A 24,507-nucleotide genomic window follows, 5' to 3' on the forward strand; every position below is an offset into this window, starting at 1 on the left:
GACCCGACAATTTTGGTCAGCCCTATAAGAGTATAGATAGACGAATTAGAGTATAGATAGACGAATTAGAGTATAGATAGATGAAAACGAAAGCTTATTAATCTTGTGTCCAAACACTTGGTAATTTTGCGTATAGTGCAGCAGAAATACCGAATGATTTATTAATTCTATAACAACAATTGAAGTAGCGGGCCGTGAAGAATGCGTTTTGCCAAAACCTTCACGCCTACCCTGTATTGCAATCCAGAACAATACGACGGAGTATATAATCCTGGAATTGATTGCGACGCGGGTTTCGAAGCAACAGTTGCTGACTGACGTCGGGCAAAAGTGGGAACTGGCGTTATAAGCCGATTTGAATGCGCCAGTAAGCAAACACACTCGATTTCGGCAGGCATGCAAAGTCGCGCCAAACAATAATCCCCTTAAATTTGTTCCGATGTGCGATCGTTATCGGATCAGGAATGCGCTGCTTTTTATGTTGGGCAACTTGCATCCAAATGCCGAAGCGTCGTGCGTTAAACATTGATTTCACTCCTTTTGTGCCATTAGAGCATTTAAACGTATATAGTCTTGCATTTTCTGTAAAAAGTCGGTGGATACCTTAATGAACAGTTGTAAAATATCTGACAACCTTGCCAACTTATTCGCAAGATAAACATGACCAAGGTAACATGTCTATTGAGGTTTTATTGCGAACTTCATATAAACAGCAATAATACACTTCTGTGTCGGGAATTCAGGTAAAAAAACAAAATCAAATAAACATTGGCCTCAAAAGGAGCAAATAATGACGTTTAGTTGAAAGGCAAATATGTGATCAACTAGAACGTCTAGTTTAATTTACTAAACACTATTTTTGATTTATTTGTCCAAGCGTTTCGTTTAAATGCACACCCGCTATATTTGTAACAGTTGCCTAGTTCGTGATATTCTCTATTGCACCGTTTTGCAGAAAATATTCAAAACTAAAAATAGGGTCCCTTTTGTCGCGTGCACTTCAAAAACCGCAAAACGTCGAGTTAAAATTCCATGTTAAACGATTAAACTTTCACGCCTAATGAGATCAACGATCAGTGGTGTTATTAGGTCACACATCGCTATTCTCCAGGGTCCCAGGCCTAATTCGGTGAAAACTACAGTTGAGCCGCCTTCTCGAAACAACAAGTTGGACGCGCGTCTGATTTAATCTAATTCCGGCTTGCAACGAGATGAGTTCTTCCGATTCCAAGAGCCGCTTGACCGCTTCGAATCGCCATCGCCAACTGACTCGAGATTTAATATCACTGTGGGAACAGACAGATAAGCGGTAAAGTTATTTCTGAATTCCAATATGAAATTCACACTATTTCCGGGGATATCGCAATTTTTATAACAAAATCGCTTTAATAACACATTAGGCTTAATCATTTTAAACAAACATTGAACTTAGTACAGAACTTAGTAAACCAAAAATCGGTTTGTTTAGATGTTATAATATGATAAATATATTTCGCTATTAAAAGCATCATCAGTATCTAAAAACCGTTTGTTTTAACCATTCGGGCAGAATATGTTATTCGAAAGAAAATTCTGATCATTTTGAACAACTTAGACAAATTTAATGGCCTGTCCGTTGAACACAACACCGTTCTCGCGTATATGTATAGCACAGCATTTGAGGTTTAAATCTGATCACGGCCAGCGACTCAACTTGACCATAACAGCTTGTCAAGGGTGAAGATCGTGGCGGAACGTCACTGGCCTGTTGATGGGAACGGACGTTTTATGGCACTTCATTGCCCAATCACCGGTGCTCGATTTGTCGTTTGCGATTAGGGCGCATCGCAACCGTGCACTTCGCTGCCGAGCAAAATCAAAATGACAGATGATTATCCGACAATCCGTCATAATGCCCGTATATGAATGGCGGTGTCGGCCCAATGTGCCGCATTATCAAATCAAGTGTTCCCTGTCGGATGACACGTTGCGCCTAATGCTCACATATTGGAAGAACGTCGCATAATCCCTCAGCTACGTTGGTCGTCCTGCAATAACCTCAACACTGGAGGGTAAGAAACTTTGTCAGTAGAAAAAAAAACAATTACTAACTGAAAGATTTAACTAAATAACTAAAAAAAATATATCAAATAAACTCAACTTTGTCAAAACATTTCGTTGGCCGCTTAACTAATAAATTCGATTGATTCTGACTTTATTCTTCTTTAATATTTTTTTAAATAGATTTGTTATTGTTTAAAACTTACTTATAAGCTGGAAAATATAACTTTTTTTTTAATTTTTAACCTTCAAATATTATTTTTAGAATCCCCGTACCACATTTGGAAATTAAATTTCCTTATCTTCCGCATTTTTATTTTACAGGATAATCAAGTAGGACAAATCACGATCGCCTTGGCTATGAGTGACCTTGGTGTATGCGGGCAAGGCCGTCGCATATGGCGACCAATGTGGACCTGTTGGAATGGCCAATTTAACTAAGATTTAAGTACACCTACATCGATTTGCGCGGTGGCGGCGTTAAGAAATTGCCTCAGCTCGCTATAATCACCCGCTGAGCGGCGTCGCGTTGTGCCAGCGAGAAGTTGCTACAGTGGAAATCAACTATACACGCCGCTGCTGCGCCGAAGCGTCGCGAATAAGTGGCGGATTAGGGAACGCGAAAAGCCGCTTTTCAAAAGGCGATTGGTCGATGCTAATTTTCCCTGATGCAGAGAATGGGTTGTGCCAAGTCCAAGCCAGAAAAAGGCCCTGCACGCGCCGAAACCCTTATTTATACCCGAAAGCAAGTATTTCGCGGTCACTTCTTAAAGATCAACCGCAGTGGTCCAGAATTTTGCAAACTGCATCCAGAGAGCCAAGATCAAAGCGAGGTGGAACCTGACAGATTTTACTTGTGCTTAAATACGCGTGTGAGAAAGTTTCAAAGCTAAAATAGGAGTTTACCTCAGAAGAAGAAATAAAATCAACAGATATAGGAGGAGTGAGAAAATTGTCGAAATGGGAGATGCGATGATCAAATATGACGAGCGCTTCTGCAACAATAGTGATTGGAAGGACTTCGCAAGGGAAGATGTTAAAAAAATGCCTGTCAAAAGTGTTACAGGAAAAAAAAGTAAGCACGTTAAATGCGAAGTACACCAAACAAAATATACTGGTCACAGTGATCTCAAAAAAACTTAATATTTAAAGATTTTATCATGCCAAGTTACTTATATATTTTTTAAAACTATTTTGTCAAATTTTAGATCGAATTCTCGACATCTTGTGTTGTGTGTGCGGAGACCGAAGTTCTGGAAAGCATTACGGGGTTTTTGCTTGCGACGGATGTAGCGGCTTCTTCAAACGGAGCATTAGAAAAAGCCGAAAATACTTATGCAAGGTAAAAATCAGTTTGCTGGTTGCTTTTCGCATTAATATAAAATTTGTGAGACGAAGGTATTTTTGGAGCATAATGGTTGGAGGTTGTAGTACGACGTAATAAGAATATCTAAGCCCATAAAGAAGTAGGTATCATTTTGAACGTTTCGAATAACTCTTTATTCATTTTCAACAAAGAGTTACTCGAAACTTTTAACAAGATACCTATACCTCTGTATGGGCTTTGGGATTCTTATGAAGGTATTTTAAATGTTTAAATAACGACAAAGGTATTTTTAATGGTGGAACAATGACAAACACATTTTTAATGGTGGAATAACATGATTAAAAGGCAAAACCAAAAAACTAAAGAGGGCATGTTGCACTATTTTATTAAACTCTTTTTTTATTTATTAAACAACGTTTATTACCAAGTCCACCAACAGTCTGAATATGTTTTCTCATTTCAATAAACAACTCGCTGTTTTCAGGGCAACGTTGATGGCCAGTGCAAGGTGGACAAAATACATCGAAACCAATGTCGAGCCTGTAGGCTGCAACGATGTCTAGCAGTAAATATGAATAAAGAAGCGGTTCAGGTAATAATAAATAACAGCAATACAGTAATTCTTCCCACATATTTCAATAAACTATATTTTTTTTAGAAAATTAGTCTTTTTTGAAATCACTAAACTACATATATGAAATTATGTTTATTATAAATAATTATAAAGGGCTGTTTCTTTATAAACCCGAAAGCTTTAGCAACAGAGCTTTGATTTTCGATCTTTTCTGCGACGTGTGTTTCAATGAACCAGGGAGGCATTTTATTTTAACAGTAAAATACGTTCAGGGCTAATGTCTGAACCTCTATTTTAATCGGATTTTCTAATATCAGTAAAACCAACGCCGTTCATAGTTCTACAAATATCCTTCATATTTAGTAAATGCAACAAAACTTATTATAACATAGGTAAGTTGGGTTGACAAAAGTAACATTTTCGCCGCCATTTTATATACATGCAGCATGAGCGCGGACCTCGAAACACCAGTGGCTTCCACGCCGACGTTAGCTCGCCCGATTTCGATCAACGGCGCCACTCTGCTGCAGATCGCAATACACGGTCCATGGAAACACTCGGCATGGATCTCAGCATCGGAGGTACGTTTTGGCTGAACGCAATGCTCGTATTATCCTACAGTGTTCCGAAAATTTGGTTTGTAAAAAGAAACAAATTTTAAGCTAAATCAAAACTTCGGCAGTGTAGTGTCGAGTGGGTTGGTAGTATTATACGTTTTTTTAGGCATGTTTATGTTTAAAAGTGATACCTATTTCATTTTAATAATATAAATCACCTTGACCCTTGCAAGATAAATGTCGACCTTAATTCCTGATCAGTAACAGCAAAATACTCTAGCAAAGCTAGCAATTCAGGTCAGACACAATAAACAGATCTTGAAAGATAAATATATATATTTTTTTTAGAATTTTATTTGAATAAGATATACTGACGGTGCCTTGATTGGAGAAAAATATATATATATTTTTTAAGATCTGTTTATTGTGTCTGACCTGAATTACTAGGTTTGCTAGAGTATTTTTCTGCTGTTACATTTTATTACTGAATAGGATTGTTGGGCAATTTACGAAGGTTTTATTAAAAGCAATAAGCAGTTCAACATTTATATGCAATATTTGCAGATTTATACATATCATTTTTCATGAATGGCAAAGAGCAGATTGACACAGCGCATCCTAATCTAATATTATACGATTAAAAATTGTTCTTAATATTACGCTTAAATATTTTCAGTTTTCCATTATAGTGCTCTGTTTGTTAAGCTCGTGCAGAATTTCCAAATTAAATCAAGTTAAAATACATAGGGGTTATTTTCTATCACGTGATACATCATTGAAAAATACGCAAATAGCCGAAAAACTTACAAGATCAAATTACGCAGGAATAAACCATCGATCATCACCACGATCCTCTGTAAGTGGAACACAATCTCCTGACACAACTACTCAACATAATTATCAAAACATCTCGCCATCCAAGCAGAAGCATTTCTTTCAACCGCACAATGACGCTAAAGCGCCGCTTTTTGGTGGCTCTCCTCTTTCGGAATACATAAGATGCCTTGCCTCCGTCAACAATCTGGCAAACGGTAAAGTTTAAACACATATACTAAATTAGTGTAGTGGCGTACGAACGTAAAACCATTCACTATCAAATATAACAATTGCTAACAGTAATATAATGAGGATCAATATAATAGAACAAGGTATAATCTGTACTACCAACTTGTAAAACTAGATTAAGGTAACACAAACAATGCTATAATTTTATTGGATTTTAACTGTTGTGTTTTTATTAGGACAACAGCATCCAGTGGATCTATGTTTTTCCCAACAACAGATGTTGTCGTCTTTGGAAGGTTCTAATATAACAAAGAGAACAAAACAAGACTTAGCGCCAATCGTTTCGCGCTCAGCACACACTTTTGTTGACTTGTTTCAAAGGCATTTTGCTCATTTAGTTGCCCAACAACAGCAAACGCTTGCACCGGTTGGTGCTCCGTGGAGTGCAAATATGTCGGAAACCGCTAACATTCCAAGTTGGCCTATTCCAAGGTAATTCTAGCACTTTTTTCAATTTTAGTAATGATTATAAGGATACACTTCCCCAACATATAGTTTAAGAAGGTTTGATAAACGTTCAAACTCAAATGTTTGTTAATAGTTACTGCACCTAAACTACTGTGTTGATGACTTTTTTTGCTAGGCCTACATGAGCTATCAGAATCAAATACAAAATTGAAGACAAGAATATATTAAGCTACAATAATAAATATGAACTGACACAATAATAATTATAATAAGAACTGAAATAACATTAATTTCTATTACATATATAGCTTATTCACTGTGTATATTGTTTTGGAATTTGATGTAACAAAATAGAAATTTTATCAAATCATTTCCTTTGCAGAACCGCAACAAGATTTCAAACCGAACATATGGATTTCAGTCTATCGACAAACAATTGGTTTCAAAGTGCGAATAACAATCATATCCGTTCACGGATAACTTCACCAGAAACAAATTCTAAACTTTTGACCAAATTAATTAACAGCAATAAGTTGAGCACGACCGCCTTGCGGGCCCTGTATAATACTGTAAACTGGTGTTGTCAAACATTGCCTTTTGCAGCGATGCCCGCATCTGAACAGGTAAATGGTGCTTAGAAATGAAATAGCATATTGGTATCGAAATAAACTGTCAAGTATCGAACATCCCTAGCCAAAACCTTAGGTAGACTATAGTTTTATGGAGTATATTCAAACGGCACCCAACCTTTACTAAAACAGTATTTTCAAACACCGAAAATTCTCGCATTTCCCACTATTCCAGTCTTGCGATCAGCCGAACGAATTTGACTTTCAAAGTCTGTTGACCAAAAACGTTCCTTTGAGATAAAAGTGCTTTCTGTCGGATTAGATCACTATATATATTTTGAACTGACAAAATTAGGAAGGCAAATTTAAAGTAAACTAGCTAACAATCAACCTAAAAACTGCTCCCCATTCAATGCGGTTTAGAAGCTTCTATTTTGTTTCAGCTTTCTCTTCTGCGCTCTAACTGGCCATCGCTAGTTGTTGTCGACATGGGTCATTCTGGAACTGCATCGGAATTTTTAAACTTACTACAGACCATTTCTTTTGCGGTTTGTCACCCAGGTAAGACACTTCTTTGTACATTTAATTTCGAAATCCTGGAGCCCAAAACAAATATAAGTTTACGCAAAGAGTCGATGACGCGTGAGATATACCAATATTATGAATTGGATTTATTCTGAAAGATCTCAAATCGATCATCCTTTGGGATTCAGACAGTTTCTAAGATTTTAATATGAGGAAACCTCCTGTTTTGGTAATTGAGTAATCTAGTCAAATACGTTTTGCCAACTTGGATGAATAACACACCACAGACTTGTTTTTTGCACCCGAAAAAGAAAAGCATAGCCTAATGCATCCTGATCGTATAATGTCTTCCTAAACTCTCCCAGTATGCTATTAATATAGTTGGCAGACTCCAGCAATAAAATGGAAATTATAACAATATTACAGTCGGAAAACAATACAGTTTGAAAAAAATAGAGCTAAAACCCAAAAGTCGGAATAACGTCTAAATCGGAAGTAGACATAAACCCATCGAAATTAGGCCTACTTGGCCAGAACAAAATCTAAACCCCAATCCCATCCCTAACTTTATCACTAACTCTCCTAATAATAGCCGTAAGTCAAATTCAAACCGCACCAATAACTTCAAGTAGGGGCAAGCATAACGGTGCTAAAACAGCGACACAACAAAGAAGTGTTCAAGTTCCGTTTTAATATAGGATGAATCTTGAACATGTTACAGGTACACTTTTAGTATAATATAATGTACTTACAGTTTGACTGAGATTTATTTAAACGTCTTCTAAACCTTAATGCTGATAACATTTTAAAGCTGAAACGTTAAAAAATATTATCAATGTTTGCTATTGGACTTTTGACTATAATCTATACTGATCTGCAACAACTATATTAAAATCTAGAGGCGCCATCTCTTGAAAGGATAAACGTTGGACTCCACGGCGTCAATCAGCGACTACAAAAGTCACTAATTGCAGTGAGAAGTGTAGAGATGAAATTAACAGAACGTGACGTAGTCTTCGGTGTTTGCCTCCTGGGTAAGTCAACAATAGTATGTTACGCAAATTTATTGACAGTTCAGTGGCTATGTGCAGCATCCATAAATATTGGAGATCTCTATTTTATACCTTTTTTCTGCAGTTTTGTATTACATAAGATTTTGTGTTTGACGCCAGTTTTCTAACTGATTGCGAATTCCACGAGCCTAAGGTATTTTATTCTATAAGAGAATCTTAGGTACTTTTACAAAATAAATGTTGATAACAAGTCAAAACGTGATATTTTTTGTTGGTTCTAATAAAATCATAGCATATTTCCCATAACGTTATACCAGGGGTCGGCAACCTTTTTCTATAGTCGCGGGCCAAAACCAAATTCACAAAGGTCTCTGCGGGCCGCACAAAATGATCACTAAGAATTGTGTTATTAGCATTTTAGAACAACTGTGCATCAGGCGGGCCCCGGATCGTTTTTGCACTTAAAACGTGTTTATTTAAATTTGAGGAGACTGTAAAGTGTTGGCGCAAAGCGCGAAAAAAGGCGTTTGTTTGGTTCAAAATTCGAGTTCACACGTTGTCATCCATACAACTAATGAAAAGTGTAATAACACTACTTTGGGGAACGCGATAACATTTAAGGTTAAGCTAGGTCAGCGTTTGTAAACGTTTGTAAGTGAAGGCAGAACTAGCGAGCGAAGCGAGCGCGATTTTTTTTGGTATACCGGTATTTCTTTTAATTTCTCGCAAGTTTTTATTACATTGCCGAAAATAAAAAATAAAAAAATTTAAAAAAAGATATGTCCAATATTGTGAAATACGTTTTCCGTTTTTCCGTGACGCACTTTGGCAGCTGTCCACCGCGCAACGGTAAAGAAGTGCTGATCTAGTAGAAACAAACAGCATCAAAACGTAAACAAACCGGACGTAGAAAGATCATTCGCGCGAAGTGCGAAAATTCTTCGCACTTATATAGTTAAAATAGTCAAAAAGTAAGTGAAATAGGGTCTAATTTGTTAAAGAAGCGGCGGGCCGGATGAATTACATCGGCGGGCGGCCCGCGGACCTTAGGTTGCCGACCCCTGCGTCATACCATTGCCTTGTATGGTTTCACGCTTTTCATACTCTAAAGTCTAAATGTCTCAACATATTCAAATCCCATCCTGATATAAATTGTTTATTCTGTAGAATAACAACAAAAACGTGATTAAACTTTGCAACATGTGATGAGTAACAAAGCGTTTTTTAATAAGCATTTATGGCGGGAAATAAAACAGTTTGTAATTCACTGTTCTAAATTTAAAATTCACTTACCAGGGCAATAAAGTGTAGGTCAAAAACCAAAAATACCTAAATTGACCCAAAATGATTTTTAGGACCGGGAACGAGCTACACCAAAGAAAGATCAAGTATTTGGAATAGGTTTCACTCCTCTCTAAAGGTTGCAGTCAGCGATCCGAGCGAGTTAATGGCAAGGTAGGACGCTCGATTTTAATTTCAAACGAACATAAAACGAATAGAAAAGCATAAAATGTATTGTTCAAGTAACGAAAACCTGAAACTGGAAAGTTTCTTGAATAAACCTTAAATATTTCAACCACTACTATACGAATATTTGAACTAAGCCAATAAAGTAATAATAAGTGGTAAAATGCATTGTCGCGTAATGTTAAAAGCGAAATGTATTCCAGTGTTTTAAGACCTTTGCTCGTTGCTTTGCAGGGAAACACAAATTAACTCGTTGATTGACAGCTTGCGACATTTGCGACAAGTAGATGTGGAGCAACTGTTCGGCGACCACTCAGCAAACCCGGGATTCGCCAAGAGTTTTGTGGAAAGCGTTCATTCGAATTTGCAACGCGATTTGTAAATTGTTTCCGAATGGCGCCTATAGGCTTTTCGGAATTCGCGTGTTAGAACGGCGCTGTGGTTGAGATAGCACCAGAGTTTTATTTTGCTAATAAAATGATGTTATACAATATGTCGATGGAAATTAGTCGTGCTGTACTTAAGCTATTATCATGTTATCTGAGAGTGAAAGTATAGTAGCTGAAATATTTCTACTCCGATTACTAAAATTGTTGCTAAAAACAAAATAAATACACCGTAAAATAGTTTCAAATTTTTTGAATGTTTTTATTTCAATGTTTATATTTGTAAGGGATATGTCTCAAATATAGCTCTTTTAACAAAGGGGTTATTACTAAACAAAAACCTTGTGGTCAGCCTGTGTATGCGACGATCTGTTCGTTTTAAGGCATTTCTAGTCAAGTCAACCTGCCCTTAAATCGTCCAGGAAGCAATATGTTTTACAATTGCAACGTTTTCTGTATTGCAATAACGTGGAAGGCTAGAAAGTCAAGAAAGAAAATGAATACATTTTCTAATAATACAGACGTGTTACTGAAAATTATGCTACTTCATTAGAGTGTAAACAGAAAAATAATGCTGCTATTTTGTATGTTTTCTGAAACAGCTCTGAGATTTCAATATGGAATAACCGAGGATTTTGTTTTACAATTGAAATTTGTCAAATTAACAGAATTTAGGCAAAGGTATTTTTTTAAATAAAAAGGGAAACCACTGTCGGAAATTTAAAATGAATTGTTTTCGTGTTGTAGTTTTTGTTCTTGCTGTTGCAGTAGTACAGACACAAGGTACGTAATAGTGTAAAAACGAAAAACGAAGTAATACCAGTCCAACGTGTGTTTGGTTTAGGAACATGATAACACAATACTTGTTACCTTTTCTTTTCTTTTTTTTATATTTTGTTATCATCCAAAAGTTCCCCAGGAACTGTGGTAAAATAAACATTATAGTTTCAGCCCTGGCAAGTTAGAAACTTATAATTAGGTTTTATAATTGTACTATACTCTTAGTGAACAGCGTTGAAAATAATTGGATTTTTCCAAGTATGATGCATTCTTATGTAGAGCATAGACTTTCCTTCTCATTGAGTTGTATGTGTTCATCATGTGGTAAATGTTTGCATCACCTAACAAGACAACCGTAGTATATAAAAACATATCGTTTTAGATAAATTCTACATTTTGGGTAACCTATAATCAAAATAGGATTATATAGAAAGAGATTCGAGACAAAACTTTCTATTTTCGGTAGGCCTATAAACGGAGAAATTTGTCAATGAAATCTAGATGAGTATAGTTAAACAACGCTCGGTTATTCATAGCTCTAAAATGTTGGAAATGTCAGTCGGCAAGTATCACGCAATGCAAGTCTGAAGGGTCGTGGGAGCTTTGTGCACGAAACGAGGTTTGTAATTTACATGTTGAAACAATTGATCGTTTGACAGTATGACTGGTAGCCTTTAATATAGGGTTACCAACTATTTTGGCTTAAAATCAGGACGTTTCCAATCAGTCACCAAATCCATCATTTTTGTGGTTGTTTAAGTATGACGTTAGCAAATACGTCATAGCGTGTTTAGAGCAAACAATATCTGGACCAATTACTCGCTAAAGTGACGTTATACATACGTTCATGTTTAACGCAAGGAATAAAACGCAAATCAGGTATCGCTTTTCAGCAAGTTAAGACAGACCAAATACAACAAACCTATATTGGTGTAACGTATTGAAAATGTTGTCTTACTAAAAACCCGACATTTTGGTTGAATATGGACGGAAAAAAGTCCTCAAAATCGGGACTGTAAAATCGAGACGTATATGGTAAGTCAACTGTAATATGAACATTTTTATTTGTGTGCAAACACGGAATATGGCAAGCCCGACGAACGATTTTTTTTTATATCTGTCAGGTTTAAACGATGAACAAAACTTCAAGTAACAATATAAAGTTGGATTGTAATTAGTAGTGAAAGTATTTTTGTGTGTTTTGTTATGTACGTGAGTTATCATATTGTGTAATTTGAGCATCTTAACATTGAACAATGAACTTACTTAATTAAATCGCGTGTATTTTAATTAATTATTTATCGAAATTTAACAAAACAAACTCGCATTATTTACTCGAATACATACAATCATGTGCGTTAGTTGTTACCAAGGAAACGAATGTTGTATAAAGCTAATTTATTTAATGCGAGTGGAATGCCTGTGGCATCAATCATTATGCTCTTAAATTAAGAAACTTTAAACTTAAAAGGTTTGCTATTTTGCAGCAAAGCTGTCATACTGAGGTGCGCACCCGACGGTCGAGATTGGAAAGTATTTCAACGGGATGTAAACAAACCCAAGCCTGTGTTAACGATGCATCACAGGTTCGTAGATTATAGTTAGGAAATACATCACTTTTCTGTCATAAAAAACATCAACGTGCTGCTGCGCAAGCGCACGTCAAACTCGGCACTTGATTAGACGAGTATTCTTACTAAAGCACATAATCTGACTCAAATAGAACAAAGTTGTCAGCAACATGAATTAACCAGTCTAAAAAGGTATATAGTTTGCATCACCGAAAGTTCGAATATTGTTTTATGTATGACCCGAAGTTCTTATTATTACATTTGCAAACCGATTAAAATGCCCACGCTCACTCCCTATTGCTTTATATTACTTAGACAGGCATGTTTTTCATGAGACACAAAACAACAAAATCGCATTTTCGAGCGACATAAAAGTTTTGTGCAATTTTAGAAAACATTAAGGTAAAATAATAATAAACTTGTATCTCACAACCAAACGAAGTTTTAACTACAAAATATAACTTTTGGATGATGTTCCTTGATATCATTATGCCTATTTCTTTCTCTTCGTTTTCAGCCTGGATGCATCCCTGGTGGGCAGACTTCAGTTTGCAGGTGTTGCTGTTCAAGAGACCGTTGTAACCAGCAGCTAAAACCAGTTTGCAAAGGAACGACGCCACGACATAATCCCATGCCAAGTATAGTATAAATCCAGCCTCTGCATTTGATAGTTACGGCTAACGTACCATTATAGTCTAAATGCATAAAAGTGCCTGGTTCGTTAAACCGGCTTTCTTTTGATATAGCGTATTATAAAAATGTAATGTTTGTATTTAAGTACATTTTATTTCCAGCGCGGAGGCTGTGTCATCGTCACAGCCCAAGGTGCTGGAATTATGTTCATCTTATACGAAGGCCGCTCATTTTTGAATGTTTTAGCAACGGCCAGCCTGTGTCGAATCGTGAAATGAACAGATGTGACACTTCGTGCCATTTTAGCTGTGATGAAGGTATGCTAATACGGTTTTTAACTTCAGTTATGACATTTTACATTTTCTAACAACGTTTTAAGTTTTTACATTTTGTACTTTTAAAACTTTCTACGAATGGTGTGACGCAAATAGGCATTGCTATTTTATTATCATGAAATACAAATTTTTCGTTATTTTTAAACGTAAGACTAAAAAGTACTTGCTAGAATAAAAAGTAAACTTTATTCAGGTCACTTTTCCTGTTTATAGACCCATTTTTAATTGTTTAATTTACATTTTATTATAAAAATATATAGGTTACAAACTTGTTGGGTATGACGAACTCAGATGTCGATTTAGCGAACGATCAAACAAGTTCAGATGGTCTCACAGCATTCCAAGATGTGAACGTGAGTATAGTGTACCACTGTGCGCATTATCCGTTATTTAATAAAACAATGACGGTTTCAGTAAACGCTTGATGTTTTCATTTACAAAGCTTTTGGGATAATTTTTATCATCCATTACAATGTGAAATATGGTCCTGCCAGTATGGTTCTCAACCGCGGCTCTGAGAGTGGCTTTTAATGATCTTTATGGCGGCTTAAAGTTAAATTCGACATATCAACCATTACCTTTGGTAAAATACTTGATTATCTGCTATGCTTAAATCAATAATCTATTTCCCTTAAAAATTAACTTAAAAGCTTGTTGGTAAAAAGTCAACAATTCTGTTACACATTTTGAGTTCGCATGACGTAGTTAATAAAACGCTCCAATAAATATAACATAAAACCATGACATCACAACACATCTATAAACGGCAATGCTTTCGTGTTTGATCGAAATGAACTAAGGAGCACATACCAAGGGGCTGATCCAGGGGGACACCAGGCCAAGCCCGCTAAACTATATATATTTTTTAATTTCGTAGCGCTTTGCACCAATTGTTTTCTGTCGTTAATGTTTTTGTCGGTTTTAGGGACTTCTATTTAATTCAGCCCAAACCGCCATGCAAGGTAAACATGTCCTGCAGGGCGCAGGCTGCAGTAATAATTCACAAACTCTACTAAGTGCAGTTTTTGTTTAACTATATTACTCAATAAATGCCATTATATCCCTCAAAATGCGAGTCTCTTTTATGTGGCTCATGCATCACGTATCCTTTATATTGAAAGTTTTGCTAATGTTTTGCGCACGAGTTTATTTGAGAATAGCAAGTGTTTTTAGGACTAATTGTTTAATAATGTTATTATGTAACTGACGTCGTCCCTTAAAAGTTGCATGACCATCTCCAAACGAAATCCTTGTTCCAACCCTGCATATAACACATGTCACGATGTCAAAATACCTTTTGAAGAATGGTCGCCTACTTCAGGAAGAAAATAGTACGTTTCAGAGTAAATGGCAAGGGAAAGTTTTTAAAATTGAAAAGAACAAATAACCCATCGCCTTATTTGTGTTAAATTTCGATCACGATATTTCTCTGCACTCTTTTAAAAAAGGTCTGCTTAAATTTTTTGCTCGGAACGCTGACAAAGGTTGAGAACCACTGGCCCGACCAGGAGCGGCCTCCACCCACTTCAAACGCCCCCCCCCCCCCCCAAACCAGTAAAGCGTTTTTTTGTGACGTCATTTATGAAAAAAAACATATGTCCCATAACAAAAATCTTAGGTTCGCGCCTGGTCCTGACTGACATGCTTTACATTCATTGTTCTTACTGTTGAACTTGTGGATAATAGATGATCTTTTTGTCAATAGATGACCTTTTTTACGTTTTGCGTATTTCATGTCCTTCTTCGGTATGCAACACCGCTTCAAAAGGCATAATGTTTATGATAAATCACATACCTTGAAAAAAAGAGTAAAATAGTTCGATCCCCAATATGTCTATCTTTACAGCGAACACTTGCGACCCGTCGATGATACATGTTCATCCACCACTTGAATGCACAGATTCCAATCTTGTTGGCAGCGAATGTCTAAAATTGTGTCCTAGCGGATATCATCCTAATCACGGAAATCCAATTCGATGCGGTAAGGGTAAACTGGTTTTGATATGAGAAAGATGTTCACAAGACAAATGTATTTAAATCACAAAACAACAAAAATATTTTAACGGTTTTTTTTATATTCGGTATAGAATTACGATGCGTTGATATGGATTATATTCTAATATTCTAATCATTGGAAGATCTTATACCGTTTGCGAGAAGCTATATTTTTCTTTAGAATTGTCAGTTTAGTTTAGTAGTCAAGCCTATTCTTATTTTGGTATCACCACACTGCCTTTAACTGTACATTTCAATTTCTCATAATTTGTGCTTTAACACAAAATATATTTAGAATAATGGCATACAAACGTACACCCAACAACATAAATACTATTCTAACATAAATTTCCATAAACTCTCACCTGACCATGTCAATAGAATACCTAAGAACAAAGGAAAGTAGGGGGGGGGGGCGCAAAACTTTCAAAATGTGCTTTATAGGCGCTGGAGGGCATTGGATTGGTGAGGTTCCACAATGTGTTGCAGATGATTGTCCGCCTCAAACTCAACCGGAACACGGTGATGTTTCTTGCAGCGACGCCAACAACGAACACAGCAACTGCACGTAAGTCGAAATTCAACTGTATAGTGCAATGCCAAAATAATTTACAGAACTTTTCAGTCTACTATAGTTTACCAAATATCATCACCAAAATATATTGGTTTTAAAACAGATCAGGTCATCTATAATTACGTCAGTTGTGAAGGTAAGCCAAAACTGTCTGTCTATAATTGCCATGGGTTCCAGTAAAAACATTTTTCGTCGTTCCTGTAAGAAAATTATTCTACTTTCAACCCTGAATTTCGCTTTAGGTTTTCTTGCGATCACGGGTACCAATTGGTTGGTTCCAAATATCTGCGATGCTTACGACAAACAAGGCCAAGGACCCGAAGCTTTTCCGCGAAACGACAAGATAACCATCGTTGAACCCCGTGTCACAACTCCAAGATGGATTCCATCTACTCCACCAGTGTGCAAAAGTATTACCTTCATGCAATTAAAATAACACAGTACTTGTGGTTGAGACAATGCGAAAAAATACATGTTTTTTAAAGCTATTTAAATCTCAAGCACACAAATGAGCACAAAATTCAGGATTATAATGCTACAATGCAGTTACAACTATAGGGCTGCGGAGTCGGTTAAAATAAACCGAGTTCGAATCCGCCATAAAAAGTAAAGTCGAGTCCGACTCCCGAGTCCCGGGTCCGATTCCGGCCAAATGTGCGATCTTGTCGAGTCCGACTCTACATCTTGTATTGTACCCATTAACGTAACGTAGTTAAGGTACAGCCATTTACTTATAGGGGTGTCATATAATTTATCCACCCACAATACAGGGTTAAAAAATATTCTATTCCACCTTTACAATTTATATGTTGCGGCAATATCAGTTTCAAAAATGCGTACTGCGCTTGCGCACGTCGCGTAGTTATACTCGAGTCCCGAGTCCGACTCCAGCAAAACAAACCGACTCCGTAGAAGCCCAAATGCGACTTCGGCTCCGCAGCCCTGGTTAGAAGTGCTGACCGCGATAAGCTTATATAGGTATCGTAAGAAATATGGTATATAAGCTCTTGCAAAATTTTAAAGATTCCCATATGTATTGACAAACAATATAAAACAAATTAACGTTTCGTTTTTCTTTATGTTTCCAAAGGCGATTGTTATTCATAACCAGCTTAAAATTGATTCTTGTTTCTTAATAGAAATATATTTGGCCAAGGCGGGAGATGGCTTTACCAGTACTTTGATCTTAAACAATTGTGTTGCTCATATAGTTATCGAATGGGCCTCATGGGGTCCATGGTCTCCCGGATGCTCTGTGACGTGCGGTAAAGGCGAAAGTACAAGAAAGAGATTGTGCGTCGTGGGTCAGAAAGGCGCTAGTGGTTGCAAAGGAGCCGATACAGAGAGGAGAGCGTGCGATCGTGGACTTTGCATAGGTAAGTTGAATTTTTGGCTAGGCTTGGCCAAATTTCGGCTTACTCTGCGATATCTTAGATTCCCATGGAAAACCTTTTATGTTAATCAAATGCACCGCAAACTCTGTCTATCTCTTGGGTTTTAGCAAAAACTTTACCTATTGATATAACTAGTGAATTTTTTTATTTTATTTTCATTTAGTCGTGTTTATATAAACTGTTCGTATACCTGATTTCAGGCGGGACAGTCCCGTTTAAAATAGGTCTTTGTCCCGTCGTCCCGATTATAGTAACTAAAATGTCCCGCGTTTTGAACAGCCAACATTTTACGGATATAAGTTTATTGTGATAGGTCCGTTTTGCCAACAATATAAATATAATTGTTACGTCACTATAGCGTGCAATTGGTCCAGTGCCTGGGTTGATTGCTTGTGCATTAAGTATAGTTCAGTATTAATATGCTAGTATAGGAGGTGTTGTGTCCCGACCATAAGAATCCCACATAATATTACACTACCTGTGAAATAGTAAATTATTGTACTGTACATATTGTTTCTTTATACATCTTGTTTTGTGTTTCCATAGTAGTTTAGTACTAGGAGTGTAAATTGTACGACAACTTAAGAAGTCAAAACAAAATAGCGAGAAAATTTAGCCTTATTTATTTTATTTTTTCAGTGTAAATTTACCAAGATAATCGAGACACAGGTTGTCTGTATGAACAACGTGCCGAAACAATATAATAATGAATGCAAAATTTCACGCGCGAATTGTTTGACTTTCTCAAGCCGTAATCAATCGATGTAGGCCTACTTTTAATCTTGTTTTTAATTGCACATTCGCACTGAATTTGACAGGCAACAAAATGCCCTCTTTAAGTTGCATTGTGACGTCACGCTAGACGTATTTCCGTTACGTAAAACTTACAAGACCATAAAAAATGCTATATCTAGTGACTGTTTGGAAGCCCATTTTAAGGCCAAAAATTTGGTATCCCTCCCCCTTCTCGTACAATATGCACTACAAAGATGTGTTTGATTCAGCCATGCATATCAAAATAATCGATGATTGGAATAAAACAATGCCACAAAAACTGCTAATCGTTTACTTTAAAGTATTGATATTTTTACGCTTTATAAACGGGGTCGCAGTGATACATTCAGCACAGTATCATACCTACAGTATAGTGTACAAAGAAATCAGATCAAACTTCTCTTAACTTAAAAATCTACATAGTATTTCTAACATATATTACAAGTAGATAAATAAGGTATACTATGTGACGCATAAATTTAGAATGGACGCCTTGGAGTAAGTGGAGCTCTTGCTCAGCATCATGTGCTGGGGGAACCCAATTCAGAAATAGAGAGTGTTTAAATGGCAATCCTGGTGACAGCGGATGCCCATTACCCGATGAAGAAAATGAAAGATGCAATTCGGACGTATGTCCAGGTAACTATCATCCTGTAGGTGAGATATTACCAGTGTTGTAGTCACTGAAATTAGTAGTATCAATAAACTTAAAGATAAGTCTTGTGTACAAATGACTGATTTAAGATGATTGATTAAATGACTTGACCTAATTTAGTAAATCTCCTGATCTTTTTGTTGAATTATGATAATATAATCTCCAATTTCTGTACAATACATGTTAAATAAAAAGCCTATAACCCATATTTAATGAAGTTTTGTGTGGTGACTTACAAATCAATTGGATCTATGTCTGTTAAAAAGATTTGTTAATAACACTGTTATTAATTCATGCTTTTTTGCCAAGATGCCATGCTAGAATATACTAATTTAAAAAATTAAAACGATTAGTTTACTTCTGATTAAATACCTCCTGTTAAACCCGTATAGTGTGCAAGGAACTTCCACCAATAGCAAACGGTCGATACGCGTGCACCGACGGTCAACACGTTGGAAGCGAATGCTCTTTCGGCTGCAATTTGGGCTACTCTCTGAACCGGGGTCAGCCAAACAGCACAGTTTGCGAAGTACGCGATGGAATGGCGAATTGGAACAACAAACTCCCGACATGCGTCGCTGGTATGAGATATAGGCTACACATAAGGTTTACTCGTTTTTTCAGTACTCCTATATACATGTTGGAGAAACCACGTTTTAAACAACGAATGGAGATGAGTTTTAAGGGCAAATTTATAACAATTTTATAATTGGCTTATGTCGCAAGATTCTGTAATTGGTATGATGTTTTTGTCTCTTTTATTCAGGTAATACCACACTTACATTTTGTGCTTATATTAGCTCTTGAATATATTAAAATTTTTAATTGGTACTATAGATTTTGAAACACATTGTAGCGTATTATAATTATGCTTTCTCATAGCATAACAAAAGGCGTCTTATACAAACTTTTTAAACGTACTAAATTTTATCCAATTAAATCCAACAGAGATTGCGCCATGCAAGCCGGAAGTATTGTCGGACGTTGTTTTCGTTCTGGACTCATCGGCATCAGTAAACCTCGAAAGTCAGTTCAAAGCAGTTTCAAATTGGGAGAGGATTCTTGACTTTGTCAACAACGTTATCGGGTATATATGACAAGCTTATACTAGCGCTTTCCCATCCCCAACTTAATTAGTTATACGGACAAATCAACATAATTGTCGCTGCCATTGCTCGAATAAGCCAAAAATAAAACTATTTTGTCTTTTTTTGCTTCTTTTTTTATTCTTTTGCTTTAAAGTGTTTATGACAAAAGCCTAAATAGTTGCTTATTATTATACGTTTAAGAAAATATGTAAACTTTTTCCAAGTTTTTTAATAAAATTATTGGTCTAATAAATTTCCTAAATCGATCCATTGAAGTTTAACTGCATTTGAAATTAAAAAGCAGCAAAAAAATACTAAAAAAAATGGTATCGTAATATGTCATAAAATCGCAGCGCATTTAAAATGCGAAACGACGCCACTCGAATAGCGGTGATCACATTTGGCGACAGCAACCCGGCATTGAGCGGACAACACATTTTCTTCACTCAATACGCCAACGACAAGTCGGCATTACAGGCGGCAGTTCTTCGACTTCGATACCTCGACACAGACTGTAAGATATTCCACGATAACTAAATGGCAGCTATCAGTGCATTTATAGCAGATATACTGAAACTTTCAGGCTTAGCGGTCTGTGATAGTAGGGGAGTATTATTAAAGTGTATGTTCCTGCCTTGACAAGATATATTTTTATCTTACAGAGAAGAATTTAGAGTCGTGTTGTCAATTAACTAGCGAGAATTGTTTTTGACGTATATAATTTTATTCGTTAGAAGATTCGAAGATCTTCTGTAAATGTGCAAATAAACATACCCTGATCAAAGTATGTGTTTAAGTTTAAGTCATGTAGTTTACGAACTATAAAAACTTTTTAAAAATGTGTAACAGAATCATTTTTCATATGACTATTATACGGACACCGACAGTGCGCATGTGAATCACTTAGCAAAGAGAAACAGTAGTAATGAATTTTGCATTTTTAAAACGTAGGCCTATTAGCTTTTACCAATCTAGTTTAGGGTCTCCTCCGTGAATAGTTAATGTGAAAGCCATTCTTCAAGGGCTTCAAGACTGATTACCGCGTTTGCGTACAATGTGTAAATCGACGGCAAAACATACAATACAATAAAAGTTTATTTTAGCTACAAATACAGGAGCAGCATTGCAATATGCCGATAATGTACTATTCTCTGCTGCTAATGGAGACAGGCCTGACGTGCCCAACAGTTTGGTTGTAATAACGGACGGTAATTCGACGGACGATGTACTTCAACCTAGCAATGCTTTGAGGAGCAGAGGTGTAAAGGTATGTGTCGAAATTTGTTACTTTTATCATTTTTATTCCTTTCGTCCGGCCCGCGATGGGATTTTGAGTGGCCCGCAGACAGTTTCCGGTGTTACATGATAATGTGGCCCGCGGCAACAGTCTGTCGTAATCCCCCACTACTTGCCCCAAGTAGCCTACTTTTCACTTAAGTCAGCTAGAAGCAGTATGTTTGCTGTGCAATGAAAGTGTTGCCGTGTTTAAAGAGTATGACATTCGCCGCCATTATGCGACAAAACATATAGACTATGGCAGTACAATAAATATATCGATCAGGAATCCGGCCCGCCTAGTACTTCATTTCCCATATCAGGCCCAAGTTGCCCGCCCCTGGATTAAACCATACCGCTGTAATGCGCTATTTGCCTTTTTTTTAATTTGCCGCTTTATTTCTGCGTTGCATATAGCTTATAATATTTTCACACATAGAAAATATTGTTTGACATGAACCTGGCTTGTTGTTACAGATTCTAGGTGTTGGCGTTGGGGCAAATGTTGTCAAACAGCAAATGATCGACATTGCTCGGCCAACTGAACCGGTTTTACTTTCGGGCGGATTTGCTGCGCTTGACCGTCTCCTTGCGGCCGAAGTTGTGCGAGACTTATGTTCAACAAGTAAGGTTTATCTTTCATTTCAGGTATTTCTAGTTTGGAAATAGCTAAAATGTATTTTGGGGTAGGTATACAATTTCGAAATCTTTCAAACTATAGTATATCAGGGGTTCTTAACCTTTTTTGTATGTTTTACCCTTTTAACAAAAATGAATGTCAGATTTACCCTCAACATATCACATTTAAAAGTGCTCATTTATTAAAAAATTCATCAGTTATATTTAATGCGGCGGCTTTCCTTACTTTGGCAACGAGTTGTTTTATGCCTTAATTGTAAAGTAGTAGATAATACAAAACGAATATCAGATTCAACATGCTTTAGATTTGATAGTAAGCAATGCAGAGATTCGTATCAATTCGCATAGAAAAACGGAACCAGAATATTTAAACTAAACTTAATACACGCTGCTCGCAGATACGTTACCTAAATCTATGCCGTGAATGCCGAAAAGCTGATTATTTCAAGCAGCAAATGACGTAACAATGATGTAACTAAGAGATATAAGGATGTTACCAATAAACTAAAAAAATTATCAATTAGCGAAGCATAACGTTACCGATACTGTTACGTGCTTAATTAGCACTACAAAATTATCACCGGTTGCTAATTACGCCGACTGTAAATTCTAACATTCATTATTAATTTTGCGCCTTTGTTCTTAAATGTAGGGCTAGGAATTAGGTTTTCGCATTTCGAGACATGTATAATTGTATATTAACGTAATATTCTTGTGCGCTGTGGTGTTCGCCGTTATTTGAACTTTAGACATGTTTTTTCCTGTCTCCAAACATTTCTGCAAATCTCACGATTATTTATCGCTTGTTTTCCGGCGCGGTTTAACTTCTCACTAAAAGGTCCGCCCAATGTTATCTTTCCACGAAACGGCCGCCCTGTAAGGCAGGCCTGGGGTTTCCGGGAGGGCGTCGGTTCTCGTGAAAAGGAGTTTTGTTTTAGCGTATATTACGAGCGGCTTACCGCCTACAGCGGAGAGAGACGTCTGGGTGTAGCCTTGTGAAATTAGCGAGTAAAACCTTAAGTTTCATTATGCTCTGTCTGTCGCCTTTGTAAGTAATTGTGTGTGTCTAAGTGTCATTATTGTTTGTGGTGTGGTAATATTCTACTCTTGCAACCAATACATCTGTACATTGGGTTTTCTTGTTGTGGTCTTTAATATAAGTTCTCTTTGGTAGGTTATTTATTGCCCGAAAATAAGAACTCACAGCGACTTTACAGGAGGTCTAGGTAATTTTCTAGAATTACTAGTAAAGTCGTAACAGATACTAGACGATAAAGAATCACTAGGCTAGGACTACGGAGCTAGCTTTGAATTAGTAGTTAATTTGAACTAGGAAAGTAGGCTTCCTACCATACCTACAGCTGGCACAATTTTCTGTCCTGCCAACTGATGCGGATATTTTGATTGATAGCTCATTTACCCCCTTAAACGACGAAATTAACCCCAGGTTAAGAAAGGGTGGTATAGATAGATACGTCCTACACTAAGTATTAAGGTGCGTCTAGATTTAAACAACTTCACCGACGGTTGTTGTTTGCTAACGAATGACAGCACCGAAATCAGAAAGACGCTTCTTTCGATTTTTTTTAGCAGACATATTGTATTTGAACATATAACAGAGTTTGAAGCAGTCGTTGGCACACCCACAAAATATACCTGAAACGACAACAGATGGGCTAATATACAAAGCCAAGGACCTTTTTTTATGAATAAAAAGTAACAAATAAACGTGTGACACTCCTTATCTTTTAGTAGTATTCTCCTGGCGTCGGTGTGTTGTTAACCTTACATTGTCTACTCCGCCCTTATTTTGTCTATGCTATGTGTATATGTTTCTCGTTTGCAGGCGCCACTTGCGAGACCCTGATTACGTCCGACCACGGGACCATGACTTGTTCCAACGGGAACCTAGAAAACAGCGTGTGCACATTCGACTGCCAGCCGGAATATAGGCGCATAAACGGCCCTTCGGTAACGTGCCGCAACCAACGCGAGCAGTACGGGGTCTGGAGCGGTCCCATTCCTATCTGTGTGTTGGTATGAAGACTTAATTTCACAGGGCGTCTAATTACGCCATAAACGCGTCAAAAGTCGCAAGTTTGTTCACGTACTTAGCTTTTAAGCACGACAAATAAAATTGCATTGCTTGTCACAACATTCTCATTGCATGTATAGCATAATATATAACGACATTCAACATCGGTTTTCCTTATTATCGATATCCTGCAAATTGTAGTGAATCACATCCTTATATATCGTTTTAGAAACTGATCGCTTTCCATTGGGTTTCGCACTTGATTACGATAATTATTGTCGTGCTTTGGTCGAGATTGTATTTTTTGGCCATTTGAAACAATAAAATGTAGGTAAGATGTTGGTTTGTCCCGAGCTAAAAGGTAAAAAAAAAAACATAAAAGCATTCGAGCAAAAACAAGATATGTCCCGAAAATAAATTTTCGGCCCATATAACTAGACGGGGGTGCGGTTGTTCTATATCTTGTCAGGGGATATTTTTCAGGGACTTATTTTTATAGGTGGTTTAATAATTGGGTCATTATAAATATTTACCAGGTTAATTTTTGTAATATTGCATATTACACCTTGGTTTATTCATTTTACGGTTTATATTGAGTTGTAGGCTACTTTCTCTTGACTTGTTTCTGCAAGCAAAAACAGATATGGTCCGAAAATTTTCTGCCATCCCTTCCGACGTAAATAAAAATATTTTTTCCGCATAAAAACGCTTTTTGTTTTAACCCTCTTTCCTCCTTGCCCTCCAACCAAATAAAAAAAACAATTTATTTTCCACTATTAATAAAAAACTTACATCAATTAAAAAACTATATGTTTAATGCCCCTGAAA

General features: G+C 36.7%; 2 protein-coding genes across 2 annotated transcripts; both read left to right on the plus strand.

Moving 5' to 3' along the window:
* The first annotated feature begins 11,251 nt into the window (after nt 1-11,251).
* LOC146138271 (P-selectin-like) lies at nt 11,252-15,817 on the plus strand. The gene is made up of 7 exons (XM_083394551.1): nt 11,252-11,330; nt 12,199-12,297; nt 12,800-12,920; nt 13,077-13,232; nt 13,511-13,603; nt 15,097-15,231; nt 15,690-15,817. The coding sequence occupies exons 3-7, from the start codon at nt 12,914-12,916 to the stop codon at nt 15,815-15,817; spliced, it is 519 nt and encodes a 172-aa protein (XP_083250677.1). The 5' UTR covers nt 11,252-11,330; nt 12,199-12,297; nt 12,800-12,913.
* A 4,276-nt stretch (nt 15,818-20,093) lies between these two features.
* On the plus strand, nt 20,094-23,788 carry LOC146138272 (cuticlin-6-like). The gene is made up of 4 exons (XM_083394552.1): nt 20,094-20,244; nt 20,834-20,997; nt 21,483-21,630; nt 23,491-23,788. Exons 1-4 carry the CDS (start codon nt 20,094-20,096, stop codon nt 23,685-23,687), a joined length of 660 nt encoding a protein of 219 aa, XP_083250678.1. The 3' UTR covers nt 23,688-23,788.
* The last annotated feature ends 719 nt before the right edge of the window (nt 23,789-24,507 follow it).

The sequence above is a fragment of the Ascidiella aspersa genome, chromosome 7 (genome assembly GCF_963924565.1).
Source record: "Ascidiella aspersa chromosome 7, kaAscAspe10.2, whole genome shotgun sequence".
Classification (NCBI taxonomy): Eukaryota; Metazoa; Chordata; class Ascidiacea; order Phlebobranchia; family Ascidiidae; genus Ascidiella; species Ascidiella aspersa.